General features: G+C 39.3%; 1 protein-coding gene across 2 annotated transcripts in view; it reads left to right on the forward strand.

Annotated features, from left to right (window-relative positions):
* il1rapl2 (interleukin 1 receptor accessory protein-like 2) overlaps nt 1-26,928 on the forward strand; it is a 395,763-nt gene extending 368,835 nt beyond the window's left edge. Inside the window, exons 10-19 of one of the 2 annotated variants that reach the window (XM_058649406.1) lie at nt 9,710-9,850; nt 10,391-10,451; nt 11,806-11,915; nt 18,367-18,512; nt 18,673-18,750; nt 18,864-18,980; nt 23,288-23,410; nt 24,218-24,430; nt 24,571-24,601; nt 24,887-26,928. In XM_058649406.1, coding sequence (XP_058505389.1) covers nt 9,710-9,850; nt 10,391-10,451; nt 11,806-11,915; nt 18,367-18,512; nt 18,673-18,750; nt 18,864-18,980; nt 23,288-23,410; nt 24,218-24,430; nt 24,571-24,601; nt 24,887-24,975 — 1,109 coding nt within the window. In that variant the 3' untranslated portion in view covers nt 24,976-26,928. The remainder of the gene's footprint in view (nt 1-9,709; nt 9,851-10,390; nt 10,452-11,805; nt 11,916-18,366; nt 18,513-18,672; nt 18,751-18,863; nt 18,981-23,287; nt 23,411-24,217; nt 24,431-24,570; nt 24,602-24,886) is intronic. The other variant, XM_058649407.1, reaches the window with a different exon arrangement.
* Nucleotides 26,929-27,446: the final 518 nt, after the last annotated feature.

The following is a 27,446-nucleotide window of genomic DNA, read 5'->3' on the forward strand; positions in this document are numbered from 1 at the left end:
AATAAGTGTATGTAATGCAGAAAAGCGAGGGTGAAAAGAAAGAAATAATGGAGATGAAAATGGAGAAGTAGAGTAGATGCATGTAGAGAAATAAAGACTGGGAGGGTGAGGGCTGTGTGAGAGAATCAGGAGAGACAAAGTAAAGAGGAAATAAAGGAGAAAGAGAGAAGGGGACTAAAAACAAAAAAAAAAAAAAGTATTTTTTTCTCTCTCCATCTGACTCCTGCTGAGTGCCTTGGGTGTCAAATCCATCTTACTATACTTAACTAGCACCCCAGGGACTCACACACAGGAACAAACGCACACTCAAAGAATCACACAGAGTAGCATTCATAGGCCATGAGGATGAGAATCCTGGGCTCGCCAGTCTTAATACATTAATTACCAGGATGAATTCATGAGTAGGTGCTTATGTGTCTATTTGCATACAATGCTTTACATTGAAGCAGAACTATACAGGATTTTTACCATACTTTAACAGCTTCAAAGTTGTTGTGATGGTTAAATGACTTGCATGCAGATTGGGGGCTGTCTCCACTCCCCTTACCGTATATTAGTGGAAAACCAGCCTTGCAAGATCAGGGCTGATGACCCAGAATCCTCAGAATCATTAGGACTCACAAGAAACACAAATTGCCTCAAGGCACTACACACACCCCCTAGCCAGGTATAGGCTATAAGATCAAGGCCGTAGTAGCTTTTTTCTAGACGTTCATCATGGCAGAGCAACTCATTTCCTGAAAATGGATGCTGACTGGCATGGACGAGGCTCCACGGCTTGTGTTCACCAGCTCTGTGGAAAACAAATGCACGAGTACAGGAGAGTAGAAGAGAGTGTCAACATTAGCTTTTACATCAGTGAGGATATGATGTGTGATAAAATAAATGTGTACTCTTTTACTGTAGGGGAGCTCTGTAGAGAAAAAGGCGGAAAAGCAAAAAGGTGACCAGACTTGCAAAGTTCCACGTTAAACCCATAATGAGTTTGCCTGTAATTACCATATTCTGCATATGTGTGTGAGCACATAGTGTCTCGTAGGAGGCATTTAGTGTAATGTGATTGTATGAAAGCATGGGCCTGTATTCGAGACTAAGTATTACCATTCATACATGTAGGATCCAAGATATACATTATGAATTAGATGAGCAGTTATCTGCAGTACTGCTGTATGAGCCTCAAAAGTGATGACCCAAAGGTTATCGTATATGGAACTTGTTCCAGATGAGTTCTAAGTGCATTTATTCTGCTGCTATGTGTTGCCCACAAATCAATGAATTAATGCTAATTTAAAGGTGATATCCACAGTATAATGTTCTGTAGTCAATGTGACTGGAAACAAGTGATGGTGGACGTTCCTTGCCAAGACCTTTAACCATCATCTATTGTAAAATCACATAGTCCACACATCCTACACATGAGGGTTGCAGGGCTGCTCATGCCAAGCCCACCTGACAAAGGCAGGGTACAGCCCCTCCCCCCCAACACACACACACACACACACACACACACACACACACACGGAGAACATGTAAACTCTGCACAGAAAGGTCTGGACTGGGAAGCAAACCGGCAACCTCTTGTTGTGAGGCACAAGTGCTAGCCACATGTGCCACTGTGTGGCTTTGCAATCACTTTTCCAGACATATTATTATTTTTGAGCTCTGATCTTGAGGCAGCAAAGAAGTGTAGCTGTGGATAAGTGGGTAATCAGGTTCCAACTGAATGTTTAGTCTTCTAGTCATGCCAATGTGTCTAAGGGCACTTAGCCCCAAATTGCCCCTGGTGGTTGTGTTGGCAGCATGTGAATGGTGTGTAAAAAAAAATGAATGCTACACCTGGCAAATAGTGATTACCCAGCTCACCTAGCTTTTAAATGGAATGGGAGTTAGCACTGTGATTGATTTATTCTATGTTACACCCAAACTACAGCGATTATGATCTACAACCCTTATGAACTAAGTGTCTGACACTGCAATTGTTTTTTCCACCATTAAACCAGCAAAAGTTGATTTGGAAATGTGCTAATTAAAGTGTTGCATGTGCTTTAGACCATGTGATTAGAAATGACCGAGATCTTAATCTTAAACGCTGCAATGTAAAATGTTTGAATATGAACGATTGTCCATTACATTCAAGTCATTGCCAACATAACATGTCTCACAGTATAGTAGTATTTTGAATCTTGTGTTCCTACAACATTCCCACACTCCACTCAGGAAGAGATGCATTTTATGTCAAAACTAATAAACTAATGGATTTGAAGCAGAAGCACAACAGTGGCCTTGCACTAGTAAAGTGAGATGGCTGCATCAGATGGAGTTTGACTGAAAATGCTAAGAAGTGCACCCACAAGAAATGTTTCAGAAGTGGATTCTGCTAGTAGAACTGAAAGTTCAGCAGTTTGAATGACTGAGTAATAATTGCTCAAGAAAGGAAGTGTTTTAGATTCAATATTGTTCTGACATATACACATCATATTCTACAGACTGAAGAAAACATCTTTGTTTCTCACAGATCTGCACAAATATCACTCGTCACTAATCATTTGAAATATGTGATTCAAATGAAAATGACAATAATTATGTAAAAATAACCAGAACTCTGATATCGCAAATCATATTGCAATCGCAATTTTATTCAAAATAATAGTAATTTCTAAATGTATTCAAAATCATTCAGCCCAAATTTTTCCTGCTCGGTTTGTGACCGTTTGTCTCAACAAGACATCAAGAGAATAGCCAAAGTGGCATTTTCTGTGGCCCAACCAGTTTACTCTGGTACTCCAAGGGAAGCATGCCAAAAAAAACGGAACGGTAGGGACTGCTTATTTTGGTACTATTCCTATAATGGAAACGTAAAAAAAAACTCCACTCAATGGAAACACGGCTTAATAGAGTCAGTTTAAGGTTGTGAACGCAACACGAGCGTGTAAACAAAGCACAAGTTAGCACAAGTTATCAAAGCTTGATTTCATGCACTGAGTGCGTGTGATTGAATTGAATTAGGGTGTGCTCTCACCCTGCACTGACCCAAGGTAATAGGTTAATGCATCATTGTTGCACAGATGCACAAACACACACACACACACAAACACACACACATCCACTTATTGTAACTGACAGAGCAGAAAGCACTACTCTCAGCCGCCATGATGAGAGTCTTACAAGAATGGAAAATGGAGGGAAAGAGCTGACAGGAGAAAGAAGGGATTGAGAAAAAATGACAAGCAGAAGGCGCGACTTTCACTCAAGAGCTTTTGAGTCACCGTTGGCTGCCATGAGTTTACAGTATATGTATCTGGAAGGAGAAAATCCACTTTGGGGCAATACGGTGTGGACTGATTGAGAACTGCAGACAAATGTTGGTTTTCACTGTTGATATCCTGCTAATTTCCCAATACGTTTGAAAATGAACCACAAGATTTACTCTAGAAAAAGCAAAACAAGCTATTTTGTCTCTGGCTCATTGTGGATACAATCAATTTACTACTTTCTGGTGGGAATCCATTTCCAGGGTGCAGTCTGCCTGTGAAAGAAACTGTGGTTTTCCAATCGAATGTATCACGTATGTTGTGTGTTTCCATTCACTGCTGTGGTGTGAATATTGGGTGTTCTGGTTTACCATGATCAGCAGTAGGTGGCACTGAAGTCCAGGTCACCACAGAAGGGACATCTTTGTTGCTGTTTCCCGTGCATCATTGTAGTATTTGCTTCTTGCCGAGGAAGTCGAGGATTGTTGTCGTTTCCACACATTCGTCCTCTTGCCTGACATTTTTCCAGCGCAGTAAATGTAGACGTTGAACACAGAGTGTGTAACTGTTACACTTCAACACATTTACCTTTTTATTGATACACTACCTTTTCCACCTCCCTCAAGCCTAAAAATGTATGCAATATTTCAAGAGTTCTTGCTTATTGTCTGTGTCTCCATTCAGTTGTATTCATGGGGTATGTTCCCATAATGTGAAATATGTAATAACTCTAATGATGTCAATAGGGTGGTTTGGACTAAAAAGAGAGAAAAGCCTGTAATCCAGACCTATTGGATTACAGAGGGGTATTCCAGAAAGCGGGTTATGTGAGAACTCTGAGTTTGTTAACCCTGAGATGAGGGAAACTCTGAGTTATCCGTTCCAGAAAGAGAGGTAACTTAAACTCTGGGTCTGTTACTGCGGTAACTTACTCTGTGAACATAACCTGCTCGCTGGCAGGTTTACTATAAGAAACCCAGAGTTGTTACCTGTCTTCTCCCACACGAAGAAAGCAGTTAGACATGGATTGCCCATTCATTAGAAATCCAATCGACATTGAAGCCGTATTGATTAGAAATGCATTACGTCGTGAGAGAATCTTCCGACCCAGATTAGACGTTTTGATTAAAAATAAAAGACAAATTCACATGTGATTTGGTTCTTCTTTATTCACTAAAAGTACAAAAGCAACAGTCAGGATTTGTAATATAGTTCCAACTATTAACATATTTCACATATTCACCTGTTTCACCATGACAATGCCCCCACCTCAACTGGCGTTCAAGTAATAGAATTTCCAAGTCTGTTTTTCTGATTTGCCGGTCCAGGTACACCATTTCTTTCTCGGTTTTTTGAATGGTTTTCATTAGGTGCACCCTGTACAACTCTTTTACCGGCAACTCGGAAACATATGGACGTTTAATTTAATTCCTGCAGTTCTACATACAGATTTAACATGGTATTGACCGAAAATCTCACTGTGTCAAGCTGTGCTCTAGAAGTTGATGGACCCTCCTCATGGTGATGCCCAACCATGTTCTGTTGAAGGACAAGAATGTGCTAGTTTGTCCATTATCTATGCTCATCACTTCAGTGTACATGTATATATATGTATGTGTACGTATATATATATATATATATATATATATATATATATATATATATATATATATATATGTATATATATATATATATATATATATATATAAGTTTTATTTAAAAAAAAAAAAAAAACATAAGTGTATACTTGCATCTAATGTAGGCACTTGTGTCCTGGGGGGTGACAGGCTCAGATGAGCTTCCCCCGGGGATGCCTTCAGCCACAGGGCGACCCCTGTATTGGCTGAGAGCCAGCTCCTCAGCCTCTGTCAGAGGTGGTGGAGGTGGCCCTCCACCCGTTTTTCGGGGCTCTGCCTTCTTTCTGTTGGCTGAGCAGAACTCAATGTTTGCAATCTGAATTAATATTTACGTTACGTTTAATAGCCTTAGTCAATTAAAAATAAAAAAATAAATCAAAGTGAGGTGCAATCATAGCCTAGCAAAATATGCCTTACCTTTTTGAATGATGTTTTTATGTTTCATTTTGAGCTGCTTCCAAGTCCTCCTTTCTCCTGTTGGATTGCACCTAAATGAAAAACTCAGATTTCTTTCCTACTTATATTCATAACTATAGACTATGCTACGATCTTACGGGTAAATGTTACGTCAATGGAATAGTACGTTCAAACTTACGCGTTGACTCGGGCAGTAATTTTCTCCCATGCGGTCTCTCTCTCCTTCGCTGCTGCAGCTGTGTTGCATTCGCGGCGAAATATGTGCTCATATTCTCCGTAGCCCAGCAAAAGGATCTCCAACTCCTTCTCACTGAAATAAGTTGATTTTTTTTTTTTTCTCGGTTGTCATGGTGACTCGTGGTATCGGGGCTCCATTGATGATGGCTTTTTATAGTGGTTGTGCACGCGCGTACCTCGAGGTTAACATACTCAGAGTTGATTGAACTAACTCTGATCAGCTGTTCTGGAACCGGATACTCAGAGTTTCCCGACTCAGAGTAAGTCAACTCAGAGTTCAGGGATAGACTCAGAGTGTGTTGAACCTGCTTTCTGGAATACCCCTCTGGTCTAATGAAGAATGACACGTAGTACTGTGTAAACACTGTACTACACATGTCAGTGTACCAGCTTAAATCTGCAGTTACTTTAGTTACTTTATGTTCTGGAATCTATCTTTTAGTCCCCTTTTCAATGAAGTTCAACACAAAACTACTGCATTATTCAAAAAAACTGAAAAATACATGCTTATGTATTACATTTAGTTTATTTCAAAAAAATGTTTAGGCCCATTTATGTGGCCCATCAAATATGAGAGTGAACTAAACTCAGTAATGCTTTAAAAGAAACTGTCAAGAGATTCTTCTTTATGATTGGTGACAAAAACCAAGATTAAAACTTTTTTCTTCTTCTTTTAGTATTATACAATCTCATCAGCATGATGAAGATTTGTGTCCACTTCAGTCTTGACTGGTGGCTTTTAGAGGAGCTACAAGTCGAAGTATTTCATTATCCCATGGAGAGGTTTTTGATTTACTCTGAGTTGATGTTATTTTGGCAGAATATGCTGATTAAGAATGGAAATAAGAATAAAAATGAAAGAGGAAAACGTTGCGGCTGTGGATATTTAACAAAGAGTCATTGACACTCAATGTTGGTTGTGAAGAAAGGGGGAAAAAATGCACATGACAGGAAGAAAAGTTTTGGACATTAATTAGATTTCTCTCCATGCAAAGCCATCACCGGTCATATCTAACAAGTAAAATCCAACACATTGTTTTAAATTCTGCTTCCTCTTTTACTGTGCACTGATATATAGAAATGGCAGCAAGTGACTCATTACTGGTGGGAAAATATCTGAGGAAGAAAGATGAAGTGATGATGGAGGGAAGGTGGAGAACTGAGAGAAGAAAATACAGGTGTAGAAAGGCATGGCCTCTAAATGTGTCTCATTATGAATGGAAGTAATTTAAATGTATTGATTTATTTATTTCATTATTGACATCTTTCCTTTTGGACCACCATCTCCTACCACTCCTGTATAACCCTTCCTCTGTCACTGTCCCACCTCCTTCCATCACTGTGTATACATGGAGAGTAGAGCTGGAGAGACGTCTACTGGTGAAATGTGGTAACTGCAGTTATATCATACTTGTGGAACTATAGTTGTAAACATAACGATGAATGCAAAGAAAAGCAGAATTAACTCATTTTAACTATATAAGCTGCACATTTTACATTTGGCCCTTAAATCTTTCTCCACTCTGCAGTTTATTTACCACAGGAAACATATTTTAAAGAGCTCTTTCTCCTCCTGACGTTGACATTTAATGTTGCCATTCAGAAGGTTTGTTATTGAAAGAAGACGGCAACATTAATAAGAAATCATCCATTAAGGAGAAAAATCAAATAATGCAACATATATTATAAAATAGGGCAAAAAAATGAAAAATACAGAAAGTTTGTCGCTCGAAAATGATTGAATTTGTCTGCATAAAACACATAATGAATCTTTATTTTTATTTGATAGTCCATAATGTTGCAGGTTTTGTCATCTGTTGTGTGCTATAAAAGATATTTTCAGGAATGATTTCAGAATCAGAGTCAGGTTTATTGCCAGGTGAAGAAAGACGGATAAATAATATAAGGAAAATTAAAAAGAAAGGAGTTAGAGAAAGAGTTATTTACAACAGAGTGAATATGATTTAAAACAGAAATCAGTGCAACATGAAAACTCAGACAGGGAAACAAGTTGACATTTATCCTGCAGGATCCTTCTCCCATTCAAATGTACTCCCCTTACCGTACTTTAAATAGAGCTCACGTTGACCAGCTACAAAAAGAAGCAATTACATTTTAATGCATGAATAATAAAATATATTGACACAGGCTATTCTGATGCACAAGGTGTAGCTTTAATCTTGCCACTTTAAGGACACTCTGCTTAATAGGCTTTAATGGTTTTACATTGTTCTTAATAAGTCTTACATCACTGCCTGTATCAAGGTTCCCGCTATTACAGCGCTATGTTATTAAAATTGAGCTCATAATTGAAAGTCTTTGTGGTCACAAAATGTCCAACACTTTCACTGAAATAATAATAAGTAACAACTCTGTGAAAGAGCAAAAAAACATAACAGAAACAACTAGGAATGAATGTTCAAACCGTGGGAACAGCCTGTCACACAGGCATAAAACTGACAAGAGAACAAAGAAAATAACTGATTCTAATGCACCTCGAGTTTTATTCCAGTTTAATGCTTAACAGGGAAATAAAGAGCCAAGCCTTTATGAGGCCGCGAGAAGAAACTTATTGTATCCAGAGTGAAAGCACTGAGTGTGGTGATACTGAACTTGGATTAAAGGTACTAGCTTTAAAACTTATATCTTAAGAGATCTAGATGTGTTCAATTGTTGTTATTATTGATTTCCTGTTAAGCAGCCGTTTAGTTTGCTTATACCTTGGGCTGGCTTTCATGTTGAACACTGAAATGTCTGTAACAAACTGACATCCTCAGTGCAAATCTTCTCCAATTTCACTGTTGTGATATAACCCTATACAGGCTGAAGTGAAGTGATGCGCATACCGTGTTTAAAAAATGTAAATCTCAGCGGGCAATTACAGAACTCTCAGCACCTTGCATAATAACCCCTGACAGTTCAGAGCAGGTGACTATAGGCGCTGCTTTGCTCCCAGGTGGCAACACAAAGTTGCTGAGTGCTGATTTCCAGTTTTGATGACACACTGGTTACAGTCTGACCTCGGGGTCAGTGAGAACTCTGCGAAAAACTATTCCAGAGGAGAACATGACAACTCATACTCTAAAATGATAATCATTGTAGGAGCTATTGCACTGTTTTTAGATTGTGTTCTTCACAACACTGCTGTTCTCTGTGTGTGTGAGTGTGTGTTACGTATTATTGCTTTTACGAGAACCTACAGAAAATTTGAAGACATATATTTGTTTACATAGGGACTTGTGTCCAGTATGTAAATTAAAACATGTTTTTAGTCGAGTGCTTGACTTTTACAAGCTAGAAAATAGCTTTTTGTGTGTGTTTGTGACTGTGTCCATGAAGCTTGGATTCCTACTGAAGATCCAATATGGGATCTCTGGCTGGTGACTGACTATAGCTGCTATTTTTAATTCATTGGCAAGCAGCCCTGAACTCAGCTTCCATCATTATGCAAATAGATATCTTGCAGGTGAACCACACGGCAATACAGTGTCTAGCATTGTTGCCTCACAGCAAGAAGGTCACCGGTTTGGATCCTGATGCGATAAAGGGCCTTTCTGTGTGGAGTTTACATGCTCTTCCTGTGTGCACATGGTTTGTCTCTGGATACTCTGGCTTCCTCCCACAGTCTGACTGGGGATTAGGTTAATTGGACACACTCGATTGACTGTTGGTGTGAATGTTTGTCTCTGTGTGTTGGACATGTGATGGACTGATGACCTGTCCAGGGTTTACCCTGCCTTTCGCTTCATGTCAGCTGGGATTGGCTCCAGCTCCTCTGTGACCCTCATGTGGAGGATAAAGCTGTAGAAGATCGATGTATGAATGGATAAATGGATGAATGTCTTGCAGGCATCATTATACACATGTGCAGTGTGAACTCAAGCATGACAATATTACTCCAACAGCCTTTTCCTTTAAGAGATGGAGCAGGTTAATGTACAAATGACTGTGATGTTATCAAGTTGAAGAGCTCAGTAAAGCAGACATACACTGCTCTTTATTGTAAGTGGCATAGTTTGCATTTTAGCCTTGGCTAAGTCCAACCTTGTCTTGAATGAATGAAAAATAAAGCATTGTCATGTAGGGGGAAAAAGGTGAGGTACTTGTTTCTATTGATACAAATCTAATTCTCCTTTTTCTTTCCCCCTGACTCCACTCTGACTGTAGACATGTATCGCCTGGAGCTGGCTGGTGGTCTCGGCGTCATATTGCTGCTGCTGGGCATCCTGACGGCACTTTATAAATGCTACAACCTGGAGATCATGCTCTGCTACAGGAGACACTTTGGAAGTGATGAAACTGAGGATGGTATGAACCAGTCACATGTGTAACTGAGTGAAAGAATTATGGTTCATTTATAATGATAATGTGTTATATTTAAAAAGCACAAAAATTACTCAGCAGTTACATGTAATGTGAATCTTTATTTTTAAAGCTCCACCAAAATCAATGTAAGTGTATATTTTACTCCATCATAAAAATGACAACTTACTTTTATTGACTGATATATTGACTTCAACTTAAAATACTTGTTTTTATTAAATATTTTTTTATTCTGAAAAATAGAAAACTTTCAACAAAAAAAGAGAAATATTACAATTTCATTCACAACATCTTCATTGCATTTTATTATACACTCAATACTATCATCATAACATGTGAGCAAAAGTATTTTCAAATATGTGCCAAAACTTAAATACTTAAAAGCTTTGACAAGTCCAACCCCATGGAGCTCAAACATCCACTGATGTGATCGTGCTTCAAGTTCATTTAACAACGTGTTATTTATTGTTCATCTATCTAAACCATACTTGTGTTGTCTCTGTCTTGGCATCTCCCTCCTGACAGATAATAAGGAATATGACGCCTACCTGTCCTACACCAAAGTGGACCTGGACTCTCTGGGCAGGTGAGATACAGAGTCTCTGTGCACGTCTTCATCAGTGGCTCTGACATTTGTAGAGAACTTGCTGGTCTTCACTGCTCTGCCAGGTTCACCATGTCTGGACTCCAGCTCCACATTTGATGAAATACTGTTGTCTGCAGGCTCTTAGACCCTACAGTCTGTGACCAAGAGTCCTCTACCATGAAGGTTGTAGAAAAGTAACAACCAAAAAATAGCACTCACTTAACGTTAGAAACATTTTCATATCAACCACAGGCGGCCTAGGGGGAACCATCAGGGAACCATCAGGGAACATTCCCACAACCAGAACGGTCTGGGAACCAAAAATTGTTAGCTGGGAACTAACTGAAGTCTGACAGGACCGTGGTTTAAACTTAAGCTTTGCTGATTTACTGTTGGACAGATTTTGGTTGAGTGCTGCCAAGGAGTTCCCCGTTCTGGCAGACACATCTATTTTAACATATCAGAGCTGAGCTTTTCAAGCATGAGAGACTGAGAGCTGATGAGGAAGAGCTTAGTATGTGCCTCTCTTCAATACATGCCAGGATATTAGTTTTGTGTTCGTTTAAACAGCCCCAGGTTTCACACTGAGTGATTATAAACAAATTGAGAGACTAAATTATCATTATACATATACTGTAGGCTATGATATTGTTACATCTTTGGTGTTTTTGATGCCATGGCTCAAAAAAGGTTGAAAAACACTGCTCTACTCCGTTCCTAACCACTCTCACACATAATTACACACAGAGTGAGTGAGAGAAAAGAAAGACGCGATGTAGTATAGTCTGCTGATGCGTGTTTCTACAGTTCTTTGGGAATTCACGTGTTGTAAACCTGTCTTTTAACGAAGCATTACTTGTCCAAATACAGTAGCACTCAGTTAGGCTGCTGTTCGGAGAGTGTTGGTGGAACAGACATTTTCAAATATCACATTACATTCATGAGAAGCCAATACCGTGATTGTAATTAAGATACAATTGTGAAGTCTGACTGTATGTCCAGGTTTTTTTAGCTGTTAAATCTACTTCAGAAACTTGGTATTTTCAGTGTGGCTGTATGAAGCTGTCTCACTTTACTCACACTGCATTGTTTTCTGCTTCAATATGTGTGCAGCACGGAAATGTGACCACCGACCCAAAAACATACAAAGAATGTAATGCTTTACTCAGAAACAGAGAGATAGAGTTATAACGAGCTGATAGAGCAGCATTACAGGAACTCATTGGTTCACATTCAGTGTAAAACCACAATGATTTAAATCGGTTTCCTTCTTCAGTTGCTTAACCTTAAAAGATATTGATCTGTTTGATTTTAAACCTGGAGCCACATGTTTTGTCTCTCTCTCCACTGGCAGGTCGAGCAGCGATGAGGAAACGTTAGCTTTGGAGATCCTGCCAGATGTTCTGGAGAAACATTACGGCTACAAGCTGTTTCTACCAGACAGAGATCTAATACCCAGCAGTAGTGAGTATCAATCTATATATCTATCTACCTCACACACTCCTCTGTCACCGCACAAACACTCAACACATGCACACTTTCCGGGCCACTGCAGCTCCCAATACCCAGAATTCCTCACTCTGTCAGAAGAAATAAGAATGAATGTGGGTCTTCATTATAACACACTCACAAACATGAGCAATCAAACCACATACACACACTGATACACAACCCTGTACCATAGTCGTGCATGTATATATGTGATTTGTGTTTATACATGTGATTTATTGTGATTTTGTCTTACTGGACATGTGGTATAGACCTAATGCATTCCCTAGTCCCTTACCCTAACCCTAAAACCAGGTCTTAAGCCCCAACAAGCCCTTTAAGGTTGTGGGGCCCAGATAAAATGTCCTCACACATACACATGTTGGCACACATCATCCATGTGTCTGTATGTGTTTTATCCCTTTAATTATCTTTTTAATAAGTTTCAAGTGAAATCATTCTTTGCAATTGTCCAAATTGGAAAGTGATCTTTTCTTATCAAGATGAAAACATGGTGGTTTAAGTCCAGCCCTCGGGAGACTGAGGACACTGAATGAGGGTATAGAAGATGTTGCCTTCTGACACTGACAAACATAGATGTGCATTCACTAAATATGAAGCATGAACGCCACGATCAAAATGTTCACAACAGCATTCAGAGCAGTTAGGCCTGAATACTCACATATTGACATGTCTATGTGAAAGAGGGACAATGAATGAAGCAATCATGTGTTCACTTTTGTGTCTAGACAAGTCCTTGAAAGCATTGATAAAGATTGTTGTTGAGTTACTGGCCCTAAACTCCATTTCCCAGAGGCCTCTGCACAAATGTCACTGCTCAGTACAAGTGGCAAAGGCCCATTTATACTCCATTTGTGTCTGTTTTACATGCGTCCTTCCCAAACTTGTGTCCATCACTACCCTTTTGTGTTGGTATGGGTGTTACGCAATACAAATGCAGAACATGGTGACCGCTGAAGAGGTTATTTTATTGTGCTTGATCTGAAATAGACAGAATCACAAGTGGATTCCACAGCAGTGGAATGTAAGACCACTGAGTAATTATAATCATCAAGCTGTAATTCTGCACCATGTCACACAGACACTCTTTGAAACTTGACACTATTTTTGAATACCCATTTAGGCTCTTCTTCATGCTTTTTCTGACTGATTGGAATATTGACTATAGGGTTAGATAACTGTCAAAAAGATGCGCGCACACACACACGGTTGTGATTTATTCAATATGAATAAGATTCGACAACTGTGAGAATACAAAAGGATTTTGAATTCGTAAGATTCATCGATTTCACACACTGTGCGTGCGTTCACAGCCAGCACCGAGCTAGCGCCGAGATGAACGAGGAAGAATTATTAAATTAGTAAAATAAAAAATGTGTTTCAGGTTGGATATTCAACGGACATTCGCTTCAGCGACACCCTCCTCCGTTTGCACGATCATGGCTTGTTCAATTCTCACTCCTTTACCATGGGAAAACATAGATTCCCATACTGTTACTGTTGGCCAAGGGTGCTATTGAACTAAAACCAAATGGTTGTGTGGGTATATACTTTGTTTTTTATCATATGTGGAGAGGGAGGTCTACAGGTGCTGTAGACGACACCAAGGAGTCAGAATGTGAGAAACCCAATAAAGCCTAACTCATTTTTTTTCTTTTTATTATAAATTTAAATTATTTTCATTGAAATAATCCAAGAACATACCATACAAAAATAGAACAGATGCATAAAATAAAGTGTGTGTTTGTGTGTGTGAGAGAGAGTGAGAGAGTTAGATTGAGTGTGAGTGTGGAGCAAATGCTATACTCGCCTAAAGTATCTCCCCATTGCATCAGTCTGGCGGCCCCTAGCTCATATTCTCCATGTCCTTGGCTGATGGCCACGCCCCTCGTACCCGGGTGGCCTCCTCCCCCTCACTCCTTGATTGTTCTCCTTTTGAAGCGTCCATGTTTCCATGTGTCTTTGCCCAGTCCTTTTTGCTCCTTTTTGCTGCATTTTGTGATCCCCAGCTTTCTCCAGTATATAGCAGCACACGTTATAGTTAAGGGAGAAAACAGTTACAAAACAAACCTCGAAATATAAAAGTGCAGGTAAATGGATTCCTGTTCTCTGTCGTTGAAGTTGGAGCAGAAAGATCCCAGTGAAATAAATGTTGATCATTTTAGTTCAGTTATTCCATGCAGAGGGGGCAGAGAAACTGAAAGCTTTTTTTCCCATTTCAGTCCAAAACAAGATGGGTGCAAAATGTAATTGGAACGTAAGGCATAATGGCTTTTGGATCTCTGAAAAAAAGTGCATAAATAAGCAGGAACCAAGCCAAGAAGAGCCTTATAAACCAGAGTCATCCAGTGTGTGTAGTGTCTTACATTCAGGGAGGGCATGGAAGCTTAAGCATACAGTATGCAGTGGTGGGTGAGGCGGCTACAGCCAGTGATAAACCTCAGAGCACAGTGGTAGACCGGAGTCAAGGACTGTACGCAGCTGTTTCAAGCACACATACACAACATCACCATAATCAAGTAGAGGTAAAAAAAAAAAAAAAGTATCTGTAAAAGAAAACAACTTTCACCTTTAATTTAGAGACCACCTCCATTACAGTCACGGATTACAGTTTCTTTGCGAGGTCAGTTTGTTTTCCTCATCTCTCCATCATCATAGAAGAGAGAGGGTGGGACGGAAGCCAACTCGTGAGACATTTCCCAAAGTTCCATGTCAAGCTTTGTATGAGAATAGACTGGGGGCGTGGAAGAGAATGCCATCCAAAAATAAGACCAAAGTATGTCGCCCAATCAGCTGACTGTCGTGGGTGGAGCCTTTGACACTCCATATCATTTTTGGTATGGAGGGTTCTTAGGGGCTGGTTATTTTGGTACTATTCCTAATTGAAATTCCTAATGGAATACAAAAAGACACGACTAAAGCATCTGAGATTTAATGTGGGCTTCATTCATTTACCATTATCCATTTGTTCTACTGGCTTTAGTTCCAAATATATTCCATATATGTGGTTACTTTGAGAGCCATGTTTATTTATTATTTATTTGCCATAGTGTGTGCTCCAGAGGATTGCATTTGCTTTAAAAAAGAAAACACTGTAAAACATATCATTAGTCTGTGAGTTTGCAGGTTAATCCCTCCAAACTATCAAAATAATGCAAAGTATTGAGCCATTATCCCAGGTGTATTAGCATTTTCTTGACAAAATGTTTCTCAACATGCCCTAAAAACGTCAGAAGAATGCAGTAAATCTGTTACTTTATAATGTGGCTCCAAAATAATGGTTTCTGTACTATTTAATATTGTCTCCTAAAATACATTATGAAACAAAACAATAATATAGCAAATGTACTTAAATATGCTTCACAGTGAATCAGTCTGCTCTACATCTGCTTAGCCTAAAATAAAGCCACAAGCAAACACAACACAACACCATGTTGAAAACAGATGAACAATCACAGTTGTGCTCACACTGAGGCTTCCTCTCTGTGCCCCGGAAAAAACAAATATCTACTGTGCATAACGACACGCTTTACTTTGTCCAAGCTCCATGTGAAGTAAAGGTTACGTAGTGTGAACAACAGACTCAGCGAGGAGCCTGTCTACTGCTCATCAGAGCCATTGACACAGCGATGCGGCCTAAAATACACCGTTCAATTATCTACTCCATTAACCCAATGAAATGAACAAAAGAGCAAGATACAAACAACAGGAAGAGAAAGGGCTGAGTGATGACATCATCGGTTTGTATTGTTTTCTATGAAGAGATTTAGGTCATTCTTAAAAATAGAGAGTGGGAAGAAGAAGAAGTGATGAGGAGGTTAACTGTGAGGAGAGAAGACAGTGGAGGATAAAGAGAGAAAACCAAACCACAGAGGAGAAAGAAAGGGACTGAATATGTGGATGTGCAAACTATTTGTGTGTCTTATATTGAGCGTGAAATTGCAATGTGTTGTTGTGGAGAGTCTGTCATTAATTTAGTTAGCAAGTGAAGAGATGGTGAAGCAGGGAGATGTGCGGGCGAGACATGTGTTGTTCACACAACACAGTTTTCAGAGATTTTCACTCCGAATCGAAAAAATAACAATAATGAGCCATTTCTATTTTTCACCCAGCAGAAAACACTCAAAATGTCACATATAATTAAATGGAAATGGGGCATTGCAAAGTGAGCTCTTTAAGTCTTGTGTTGACTCATCTTTATATTGATAAATAGCTCCAGCTCAGATCTGTCGTTTTCTTGCGTGATCTCATAACTTGCTCACTCCTCCAGTTCACATCACCTCCCTGAGTTTTCAGTAAAAGCTGATGTCAAAGTATCAGCACAACGGCAAAAACCTTACACAGGCATTTCTGTCACTCTTCCTTACACTCCTGTCAATCTCACCTGTCATTTATGAGCAAAATGACTTGAAGGGTGCAGCCAGCAGGATTCACAGTCAAGCAGATACTACATTAGGATTCTAATGTGGATTCCCCTTTCTTTTTCTTATGTTTTGTTTTGTAATCTGTTTTATCGAAAGAGAAATTCATTATTCCAGCAACACCACTTAAAGGTAGGGTTGGAGATCCTGTAAAAACCATTTGAGCAGGTGACATTTTTAATTCAAAAGTCCAAGCCACTCTCTTCAGACTTCCCTCCAAAGCTACGCCTCCAGAGCACAGGAACGCGCTATACTTCTTCATGAAGAGCGTTGGTTTCACACAGTTCACGAGCACTGCGCTGCATCTGGGACTTTCGGTACTTTCCGGTGACTCTTAACCCCATATACGAAAACAACATGTACTCTCAATAGATCACAAAGACCACGGCATGACTTTGCAGCCTTTTTTTGGGCTTTCAGTTGTCGTCACTGAAAGCATGTGTGTTTCGTGCATGGGTGGGTGCAGATGGCAGTTTGATTGATGCATCACGATCCAATTCATTTGTTAATTCGTTCAAGCCTGCCGTTCCACAGGTGACTGACATTTTTCATTTTCATTTTTGTGAAAATGCATTAATTAATTGGTTACTATCGAGGTGTGAAGAGGATTTTAGGCAACTGCTCCAGAAAATGATCATCCACCCTGCCTTTAAGATTTATTATTTCCATGATTTAACAAACTAGATAACTGTATGATAACACTTGAGAAAGCAATACAGTTCACTGCAGCCAACTCTCCTTCTTTTACCATTTATGGAACTCCAACGGGACGTGGGACAACCATGTTAGGAAATAGATGACATGGTTTATAAGACTAAATATAGCTGACCCTTGATATTCCTCTGCTGTGTCTGGAAAAAGTCAGAGCAGACAGCGTTCAAGACAAGCAGTAATAAAAGCATGTAATATAAACAACACACTGAAGTTACAGTAGCAGTAGATTTTGTACCTGATACAGAGTGATCACTATCCGAGCAGAATCTGTAGCCTGTTGGTTATTATCACTCCTTGTTCTCTGCTTCCTTCAAGCCTGTTTTATGGGATCTTTGATGATCCATTAAAATGCTCTACCCTTTGCTTGTCCCTGACTGTTTTGGGCTCCCTGGGCATAACAGTTCTCCACCATCTTCACTTTTTGTATCCAATTCAATCCAGTTTATTTATGAAGCACATTTAAGAAGTAACAACAGTTAGTAAAATTGAAAAAATAAATAAATAAAGATAAGTAAAGACAACATAAACCATACAAAATGCCGGCAAAGAGACTAAAGAGACAGATTTCCTGCCAAAATGGCATTGTTTTTACAACTGTGGGCAAAGCATTTCCTGTTTTGTGCTAAAACATCCTGGTTTCAGCTCAGGATGTAATGTTTGAATTTTGTTATACAAACTGGCCATGATGGTTACAGTCAGTTTCCATTGATTGTGGCAGGAACTATAAATAGAAATATAGTATTTAGTACATCTTGCTTCTCTGTGAAATGTGGGAGAGTGTTTAAAGTGCTTTTTTAAAGGCTGTTTCATTTATTTTGTGTTCTATAAAAAACACATTTTTACACAGCCTCCTCACTCGTATTATACTAATCTATATTCATGTAGCTTGCCTGTATGAAACAGTTAAACATGAACCTCATTTACTGTAAACTGCAAGCTGTAGATTTGCACATATTTAAGTTTATTTTATTTTATTCTATTTCTTATTCTCATTTCTATCTTATTCTCAAACTTGAGCGATTAATTTAAATTCAGGGCCTCATAAAGGCTTGTGCCAGCCCTGATGAGCAGCATGTCATACAGGTGCAGAACAATATGTTCAGATAACAATTAGTGGGATTTATTCTGAGCCGGTGGACTGTGGATCAAAACTCAGTAACTACTCAGTCGTCTTAGTCAAGGTTTGCTCTTTACCTTTTTAAAGAAAAAAAAATAAAAATGCTATTCTTCTCTCTTCTCTACCTCTTCTACCTTGTATCCACATCTCATAGCCTATATCGAGGACTTGGCTCGCAGCGTTGAGCAGAGCAGACGTCTCATCATCGTTTTGACTCCCGAGTTTGTCGCCAAAAGAGGGTGGAGTATCTTCCAGATAGAGACACGCCTCCATTCTATGCTGGTTACTGGTGAAATCAAGGTGAGGAGCACAAAATGAACAGGACATCGCTAATCTTATACAAGATGATAAGTGTCATTTTCTCTTCCTAGATGTTGTACTTTGAGAGAACTACATGGGGAGTTGATTTGGTTGGAGATGATCATATTTATTCCCTCTCACACTGTTTCTGTGTGTCCAGGTGATCATGATAGAGTGTGCCGACCTGAAGAATGTCATCAACTACCAGGAGGTTGAGGCACTTAAACACACAATCAAGGTAAACAGGGAGAGGCAAGAGTGGAGGAGGAAGACGTTTGTGGTTCAAAACAAAATAATGAAAAAGAAAAAGAAAGAAAGAAAATTCTCTAACCTCCCTTTCATTATTTTCAGGTTTTATCCATCATCAAGTGGAGGGGACCTAAGAGCAATGAGCTCTCCTCGAAGTTTTGGAAACAGGTGGTCTACGAAATGCCTGCTAAACGCAGAGAGACACTTTCCAGACGCCAGGTATCCTGACAATTTAAACCTAAAAAAAATAACAATCTACACCTAAAAAAAACCCAACAAGCTACACCTAAAAAACAAACAATCTACACCTAAAAAACAACATTCTTCACCTAAAAAAACAACAAGCTACACCTAAAAAATCCCAATCTACACCTAAAAAAATCCAACAATCTGCACCTAAAAAAAACAACAAGCTACACCTAAAAAAATCCCAATCTACACCTAAAAAACAACAACAATCTGCACCTAAAAAAAAACAAGCTACACCTAAAAAATCACAAGCTACACCTAAAAAACAAACGATATACACCTAAAAAAAAACAATCTACACCTACAAAAATAACAATCTACACCTAAATAAACAACATTCTACACCTAAAAAAAACACAACAAGCTACACCTAAAAAAACCACAACAATCTACACCTAAAAAAAAAAAATCTACACCTACAAAAACCAACAATTTACACCTAAAAACAACAACAATTTACACCTAAAAAAACAACAATCTACACCTTAAAAAAATAAATCTACACCTTAAGTAGATAGCGGTTTACAGATAGACCAAAACCTTGTCACAGCACCTGTGAGGTGTTCCCTCAGCTTGGCTATAGTTTTGTGTTGTGAGCTCAGTGGGTTGGGTCCATACCATTAGTTCTTTTTCTAATTTTTGTCATAATAAGGAAAATAAATTGTTATGAACTCTCACAAAGATTGGACCCAAATGCACAAGGCCAGAAACAGAAGAAGGTTTTAACAGCGCTTTATTGACTCCTTCAACCAGCAAACAAAATGTGAGCAGGAACAGCTCAGGAAAAAGCTAAACGCTAAACTAAACTTGACTTGAAATGACTGAGAAAACAAACAAGAACATGAGCTAACACTTACACAACAAAAGATCTCTGACTTGGTTCAAACTTCAAGTGGCACAGACGCTGACAACACACCTAAGACAAACTGGCAACAGAACGTGGGAGAAAGGAGTATAAGTAGGGAGTGAGGGTAAGCAGCACCAGGTGACCTTTTAAAAAACCATGGCCTGATTTATTTTAAATCCTTTTTGTTGAAATGTGTAGTATTTATTACTTTCCTAATTTGCGACCCAATATCAAGAAATTAGTTTACTGGGGAAATGTAACAATTGGGTGCTTGCCCGGGACATTGCATGAAGTAAACCTGTTTTTATTAGCTGTCACATTTTAGTTAACAAAGTTTTATACTACACAGATCATGGAGTATTCGTTGGACTCATTTACTGAAAATCTTATTTGGAAAACCGTCAAAAAGACAGATTGGCGTAATAGTGACAGCAGGCAGCAGAAAAGATCAGAGAAGCTGTGCTCACTGGTTTGTTGGAAAAGCAGGTTCTACCTGATGATTCTGAGGCTAAATCAGAAAAGACTGTGACACTGAAAACTGTGTCGCTGAATCTTTTTTGTTGAAATGTGTAGTTTTTGTTAGTTTCCAAATATGAAGAAATTAGTTTTCTGTGGAAACACCATGACCCTGAAAAACAATGAAATTGCTTAATTCAGTCTAAAAGGGAGTTAAATGAGCCGTAATATCTATGATATTCACAATTTAAAGGTGACATAGACCGGAAGCTCCAATTAACGCTGCGTTTGTGTGTGTATCTGCGTCATTACCTCGTTTATGAAACCCTAAAGTTTCAGAACAAACAGTTCAGCCACTGCTGAGAAAATAGTGTTGTATTGTTTTCCTGGGCTCTGTGAAGCGGATCGACACTTCCTTAATTTGATGTCGTCATCAGAAATCCTCACCACCGTAGCGCCTCCCGGTGCGGGCACTAGTCCGGGCACATCCGGTTGCGTACATTCAACCGCAGAAGAAGAAGAAGAACTAGTCTCGTTGTAGCTGCTGAGATGCAGAGCATCCACCGTGCCAGAGGGGGAGCTGTGTATCTGAGAGCTGGCCTATCTATTACGTCACTTCCAGGTACCTGGCCAATCACAGGACAGTAGGAAAGCTCTCGTTGGCTGGCCAATCACAGCAACTGTTTGGTCTGAAACAGCGCGGCTGACGAGAGCGTCAGTGAGGAGATATTTTGATCGGCTCGTTTGCAGCGATTAGGAGGTTTTTAATCATGAAAACAAGTTAATATATGTAAGTAGACCTCCATAACTAACATATATGTGTGATACAAGCATTCTATGTCGCCTTTAAAGAAAGTGAGGGTGTGAATCAGAATACTGGCTTTCCCAACCAACACTTTGTGCCTGCACAGTATGCAGGCACAAAGATCGCATGCCTGGACTCTTCTGCTGTCTCCATACGGACTCTCCCTCATCCATTTGTAGTTTAGTTGGACTTTTAAAACAGACGTTTGAAAAGCAAGCACACATGCCACTAGGTTTAGCTCCACGTATTCCGAACGACGGCGTTCACGTTGTTCTCCAGCTTCAAGATGTAAAGGTCCTGCACCCAGCCATAAGTGAACTGTATGTGAGAGACTAAAGATTTGTAGTTTTTGAACTGATCCAAAAGCAGAGGCAGGCGATCTGAACACTGCTCCACTCTGAATTGGAGATAGCATACGATTGGAAATGGATTGGACCAATCCATTTGTAACAAGTGTTTTTGCCAGATACTGGTCTCTGGCTTCACTGTCCAGTCTGTGTCTCCCATGTGTCAAAGTGTGTGTGTGTGTGTGTGTGTGAGAGTGTGTGCGTGTGTGTGTATGAGCATGGAGTGAAAGAGAAAGAGGAAGTAAACAAAGAGTAGGAGTGTAAGTGTAAAAGAGTAAAAGGAAGTGATGAATCAGGAGGAAAGTTGTGTAGCTTGCTGGCAGTGTTACACCCTTATAACGATCAGTGGAAATGAGCACGGATCTTGAACAGGAACATGTATTACACATGTGTGTAATGGTGGCAACCTCACTACCACGTGACTGCTCGAGCATGTGTGAGAGGGAGAAAGTGAAGTGAACAATATTATTATATTATATTATATTAGTAATATTCCTATTATAAAAGTATACATATATCTTATGCCATTCTGTATCCTGAGTTTTAGTAGCCCATATATTGATTTATCATAAATACCATATGTGTGTATGTATTCATTGCAACTTTCTGTTCTGTTTCATGTTATTTGAAAGCCAATGGTTATAATTATTCATAAATATGTAGCGTCATGATAACTACATCTCTGACGTTTATAAAAAACAAACCGTTTGAAAATCGGTAGAAAATTGAGCATGTTATGGTTATTTAAAAAGTCCATGTACCACTACAACACATGTTATGGGTGAGCGAGCTGACTGTGGCAAGATGGCCGCCCTGTGCCTTCATATATATATCTATGGGTGAAACGGCAAGGATGAACTCAAAGGTAGAAGTGGGCTCTGTCCCTTCTTCTCTTGTGCAGGAAAGCTCGAAGACTCGGCATGGCATGGAGCTTGCATGTTCTCCCTGTGAGTGCATGGGTTTTTTGGGGGTTCTCTGGTTTCCTCCCACAATTCAAAAACATGCTGTTAAGTGGACACTCAAAATTGACCATAGGTGTGAGTGTGAATGGTTGTTTGTCTATGTGGCCCTGTGATGGACAGTGTGTACCCCGACTTTCCCCTTGTGTCAGCCGGGATTCGCACCAGCTGCCCCTGTACCCGATCACGACAATGCCATTCATATCAAATAAATCCTCAAGATAAAACAACCTCAGATTCACAGATCTTTTCAGTTCAATTTGATATTTGACATCTGATGGTGTGCAGTTACTTGTCCATGAAAAAGCCTGATAAACCACAGTGAAGAGCACTTTAACTTATGGGCTAGGAAAACATATTTCCTTACTTGCTGAAAAATTGCACAAAAACACTGACACAGTCAGGCGATCCATCACACTCAGCGACACACAAAAGACTCTGAAACTGGTGTGTTTGACCTATCACTATCCTTTTAGATGGCATTTTATGAACTGTCTGAATCCTTGCTTGGATAATAAAAAGTGTCGACAAGAATCAAATACCTAAAAGCAACCAAAGGAAAGATGTTCAGACAAAAGGGCAGAAACTATGGCTATGGTTTTACCTGTTTCACATTCTCTGAAACCCAACACAGATTTAAGGTGTAGCAAATGTATCAATAAAAAACTGCTCATACCAGTTTTGTATATATATGCATTCATACAAAAAAATACTTAATATGACAACACAAGTAAAATGAACAGTGACTTTGTGTTACACAAATATTTTTACAGTGCATAAACATTAAATAGCACTAATCTACTTGTTTAAATTACCTCAATTATTTTTTATAGTGTTATTAATCTGTGTCTCTGTGGTAACAGGTGATGGATTCTGGAGAACAGGGCCTCTTTGGTGACCTACAGACCACTGTCTCCACAATTGCCATGACAACCACCTCTGCCTCTCTGGTGCCACCCAACGACAGTCGCCATGGACATCATCAGGTCACAGTAATGTTATTACCTCACATGTTGTTGCATGAGTCAAATATAACCTATTTAGACGTTTCTCCAAAGAAGATGGAGAGCCAAATAAAAAAAAATATTTATATGTATATCCTTGTGCAGCACAGAGTTGATAGACGCAGCACAATATAACGGGAAAAGGCCTTATGGTACCAAAATGAATACATCTCAAAATAAAAATATAATGGGATTTCTGCTGGCATCATTAAAAATGTACACTTGAGTTAGCTTTTTCAAAAGTGCTTACAAATTGGAACAGTAATGTGTCTCCATCCATTAGGGTTGGGTTATAATATGAAAATATGGTATCTAAAAATAACAACACTATCAGTTTAATTATCATCATAAAAAAATATCTGCACAGTGTGCATGTATTGGGGGCATTTTACTGTACAATATTAAATGAAATAAGAAATATTTTATATAAATAAAGAATGTTGTCTGTGTGGGTGAAAGTACAGTTTGTCAAGGATTATATTTTCCTTCACTGTTGTTCTGGGAGTTGATATGATCTATCTATCATGTGACCCTTTCCTCTTAGAAGGCAAGGCAAGTTTATTTGTATAGCGCCATTCTTACGCAAGGCAATTCATAGTGCTTTACAGAAGCAAGTAAATACATTGGAAATTAAAACAAAATCAATTTTAAAAAAATCAAGTATAGAAATAAAAACAGTTTAAAACATTAACTTTTTTTTAAATCAAGCAAACAATATTGTTTCAATTCCAAAAGCCAGTTTTCACAAAGATGAAACACTTTTATCTCACATTTTATTATTTACTGCAGGTTTCCTTAGCGACAGAGATTCCGGACTACAACCAGATGACCTTGCCACTGGGCGGAGGTCAAATGAGGCATTTCTGCCGCAGTTACGAGTTCCAGCTTCCCCCACAGCCTTCACCACCTCTCCCGCCTCCTCCCACCATGCAGTTCTCCACTCTGGGACCTGGGGGGCGCCACGTCTACTGCAACATCCCTATGACACTGCTGAATGGACAGGTGGGCAGAAAAGACAGTGTGGTTCTGCAGTTCATAGTTTCTTGCATCCAACTTCTGCAGTGTTTGCTTTTTTTGTTGCTTGTGTGCATGTTCTCGTGAGTTTAAGCTCATTAAAAATGAAACCACTCTTTTCTCCCCAGGGGTTCAGAGCAGCTCACTGGGGAACAAGAGGTCTGTTTGGATAACAAAAAATGTAGAAAGGAAATGTTCACTTTTATATGATTCAACCTCAAATGTTTGTTTATTCTAACAGACTGGGAGATAGTTGTCATAGCTGTACAGCTGTCATGTATGAGACATGGTGCTATACTTGCATGCAATAGTTCAGTATATAATGTAAATACAGCACCTGTTTGTTTTTTTTCTTTCATTCTTTAATTTAATTGTATATTTTGTCTTAGACTTGCAGTTTGAGGGAAGATTCCTGTTCATCACTGTTGTGCTGTGTGTTTTCAGGTTTCTCAGAGCAGTACACTTGGGAAAAAGCCAGAGCTTCACCTAAACAGCACCTTCGTACCTCTCACCAGCAGAGAACTAAGCTCTGACATCTGGTAGATGTGCTCAACTAGTACTGGATGCAGACTGGTTTACAGACTGCTTTTTCACTGGCTTCTGGACTTGACTTGGTCTACTGGTTTTCATCTGTTTTTTGGACCTTGTACAGACTTGGTGTTGGGAGAAAGCGGTTGTGAACAGGTGGAGAACTCATCTTGGAGCATTTCATCCAACGTTGTGAGCAAAAGACTTCTGAAATGACATCAGGACACACAGCTCACAGCGGTTGGATGTAATGGCTGCAGATTCTGTACCAGTGGACGGATTCAGATGGTAAACCGGTTTGAACTGGCAACAAACTGATACAAACTGGTGTGTATGATGTGTAGCCATGATGGACAGAAAGGATATCTAAGACACAATGCCATCGGTGGAATATAGGTGTAGGCAGATATGGATATTCTGTGAACTGGAAAAGATCCAGGATACAGCAGTCAGGACTACGGATTCACAGGCAATAGAACTCTACTATGACGTGGGACTCTAGGAACTACCACGTTGGACCTCGGAGCACAAAAAGGGAAGCCAACTGCGGTTACCGTCCACACACACACACACGCACACCAGGTGTGGAAACCAGTTGATTTATCAACTGTTTAACTACTTGGAAATATCTGTCAAATGAAAAGCAAACCCGTGACTTGAATAGCAGTAAGTCTTCTACCTAGCTGAGATCTCTGAATAATGATCTACCTGTTGACTTGGTTCAGGTCTACCTTAATACAAGTCAACCTCTTGAAATACAAGTCCATGCTAGCTAGCTACGTAGCTACCTGGTTTGGCCCTCAGAAGCTGAGATGGTTGAGTTTCTGAAACGGTTGAGGGGACGAAACCCCGACAAGAATATCACAGTAAAGCAACGGCGAAAGCTTGCTTTACTGAGAAAGTACAGTTAGTGGAAGGCAGCTAGTTATGAACTCGTTGAATAAGGCTACTTAGTTGGTGAACTAAGAGGAAGAATACCAGCCAGTTTACCACCTTGTATCCCAGTTAACAGCAACTGGTCCTTACATCGAGGGACGAACTGTCCCAGAGGTGATCTACCAACTTTGACCGCCGAGCTAAAGGCTTAATGGACTTGGCTTTTTCTATTTGCATGACCACCCATTTAGATAAAAAATAATCAAATTAACATAGATAAAAGAGTGAATGACACAGTCATTTGTCACAGCCTCTTTAATATGGAGGAGAATAAACGTCTTATGTTGGTATATTTGTTTTCTGTCTGACCATGCGGTAATGATAAAAACAGATAAAGGGAAAAAAGGAGGTGTACCTCCAGAAGCATTTTATTATTTATTTGGTTTGGTTTTATTTCAAATGTTCTGTCCTTTTAGAACGTTGTTGAGAATTTTTTTTAACCAGGCTTTGTTTTTAATATCTGTTTGTTATAATAATCTCTGTACAGTTGCCATAAGTTATGCATAGACCTATACATGGCGGTGATAATGTGTCCTGCATTTTGTTAACACTCACCAAGTTTGTGACGCAGAGCCTCGTTTTGGTTTCATGCATTCTTCTTATCTTTTTATGGCTGGACGTATTTTCATGACAGTGCAACAATACGATGGGACTGATGTTTTTACACCCGTCACTCTGGAGTCCAGACCACCAGCGGTCATGAGCTGAATCAGACCACATTCTTCTTTGTGAGCTTTAAAAAAACAATGATACAAGTTTATTACCATAATATTTAAGCAAAGTGAACAAATGTTTTGAATTTACAAAAAGGTACTGTCACTGTCTTATTAGAAACCAATGAATTCTGGATATTTGAGGTTGTTTGATACAATAATTAATTAATTATTTGAGTTGTTATATTCAATGGCAATATACAGTATAGTGGTTGTCTTTTGATTTCTGCTCATTTCTTTGACTATTCATTGGATATATTGGTTGACATAATTTAACAGAGAGTAAATAAAAGTATATGAGTTGTTTTATACATTTTGATGTCTTTAATCTGGCACTGTCAGCTGTTATGCTTTCTTTTACCTACTGTTTTATGCCTTTGCTCTTCTTGTGCCTCCTCTATTAGGCCTTCTTTGTCCTCTTTGCCTTCTTCCCTCTTCTACATCCTCTTTTATGTATTCTTCCCTCTTCTACCTCCTCTTTTATGCATTCTTCCCTCTTCTACCTCCTCTTTTATGCATTCTTCCCTCTTCTACCTCCTCTTTTATGTATTCTTCCCTCTTCTACCTCCTCTTTTATGCATTCTTCCCTCTTCTACCTCCTCTTTTATGTATTCTTCCCTCTTCTACATCCTCTTTTCTGCATTCTTCCCTCTTCTACCTCCTCTTTTATGCATTCTTCCCTCTTCTACCTCCTCTTTTATGCATTCTTCCCTCTTCTACCTCCTCTTTTATGTATTCTTCCCTCTTCTACATCCTCTTTTCTGCATTCTTCCCTCTTCTACCTCCTCTTTTATGCATTCTTCCCTCTTCTACATCCTCTTTTATGT

The sequence above is a fragment of the Solea solea genome, chromosome 14, assembly GCF_958295425.1.
Source record: "Solea solea chromosome 14, fSolSol10.1, whole genome shotgun sequence".
Classification (NCBI taxonomy): Eukaryota; Metazoa; Chordata; class Actinopteri; order Pleuronectiformes; family Soleidae; genus Solea; species Solea solea.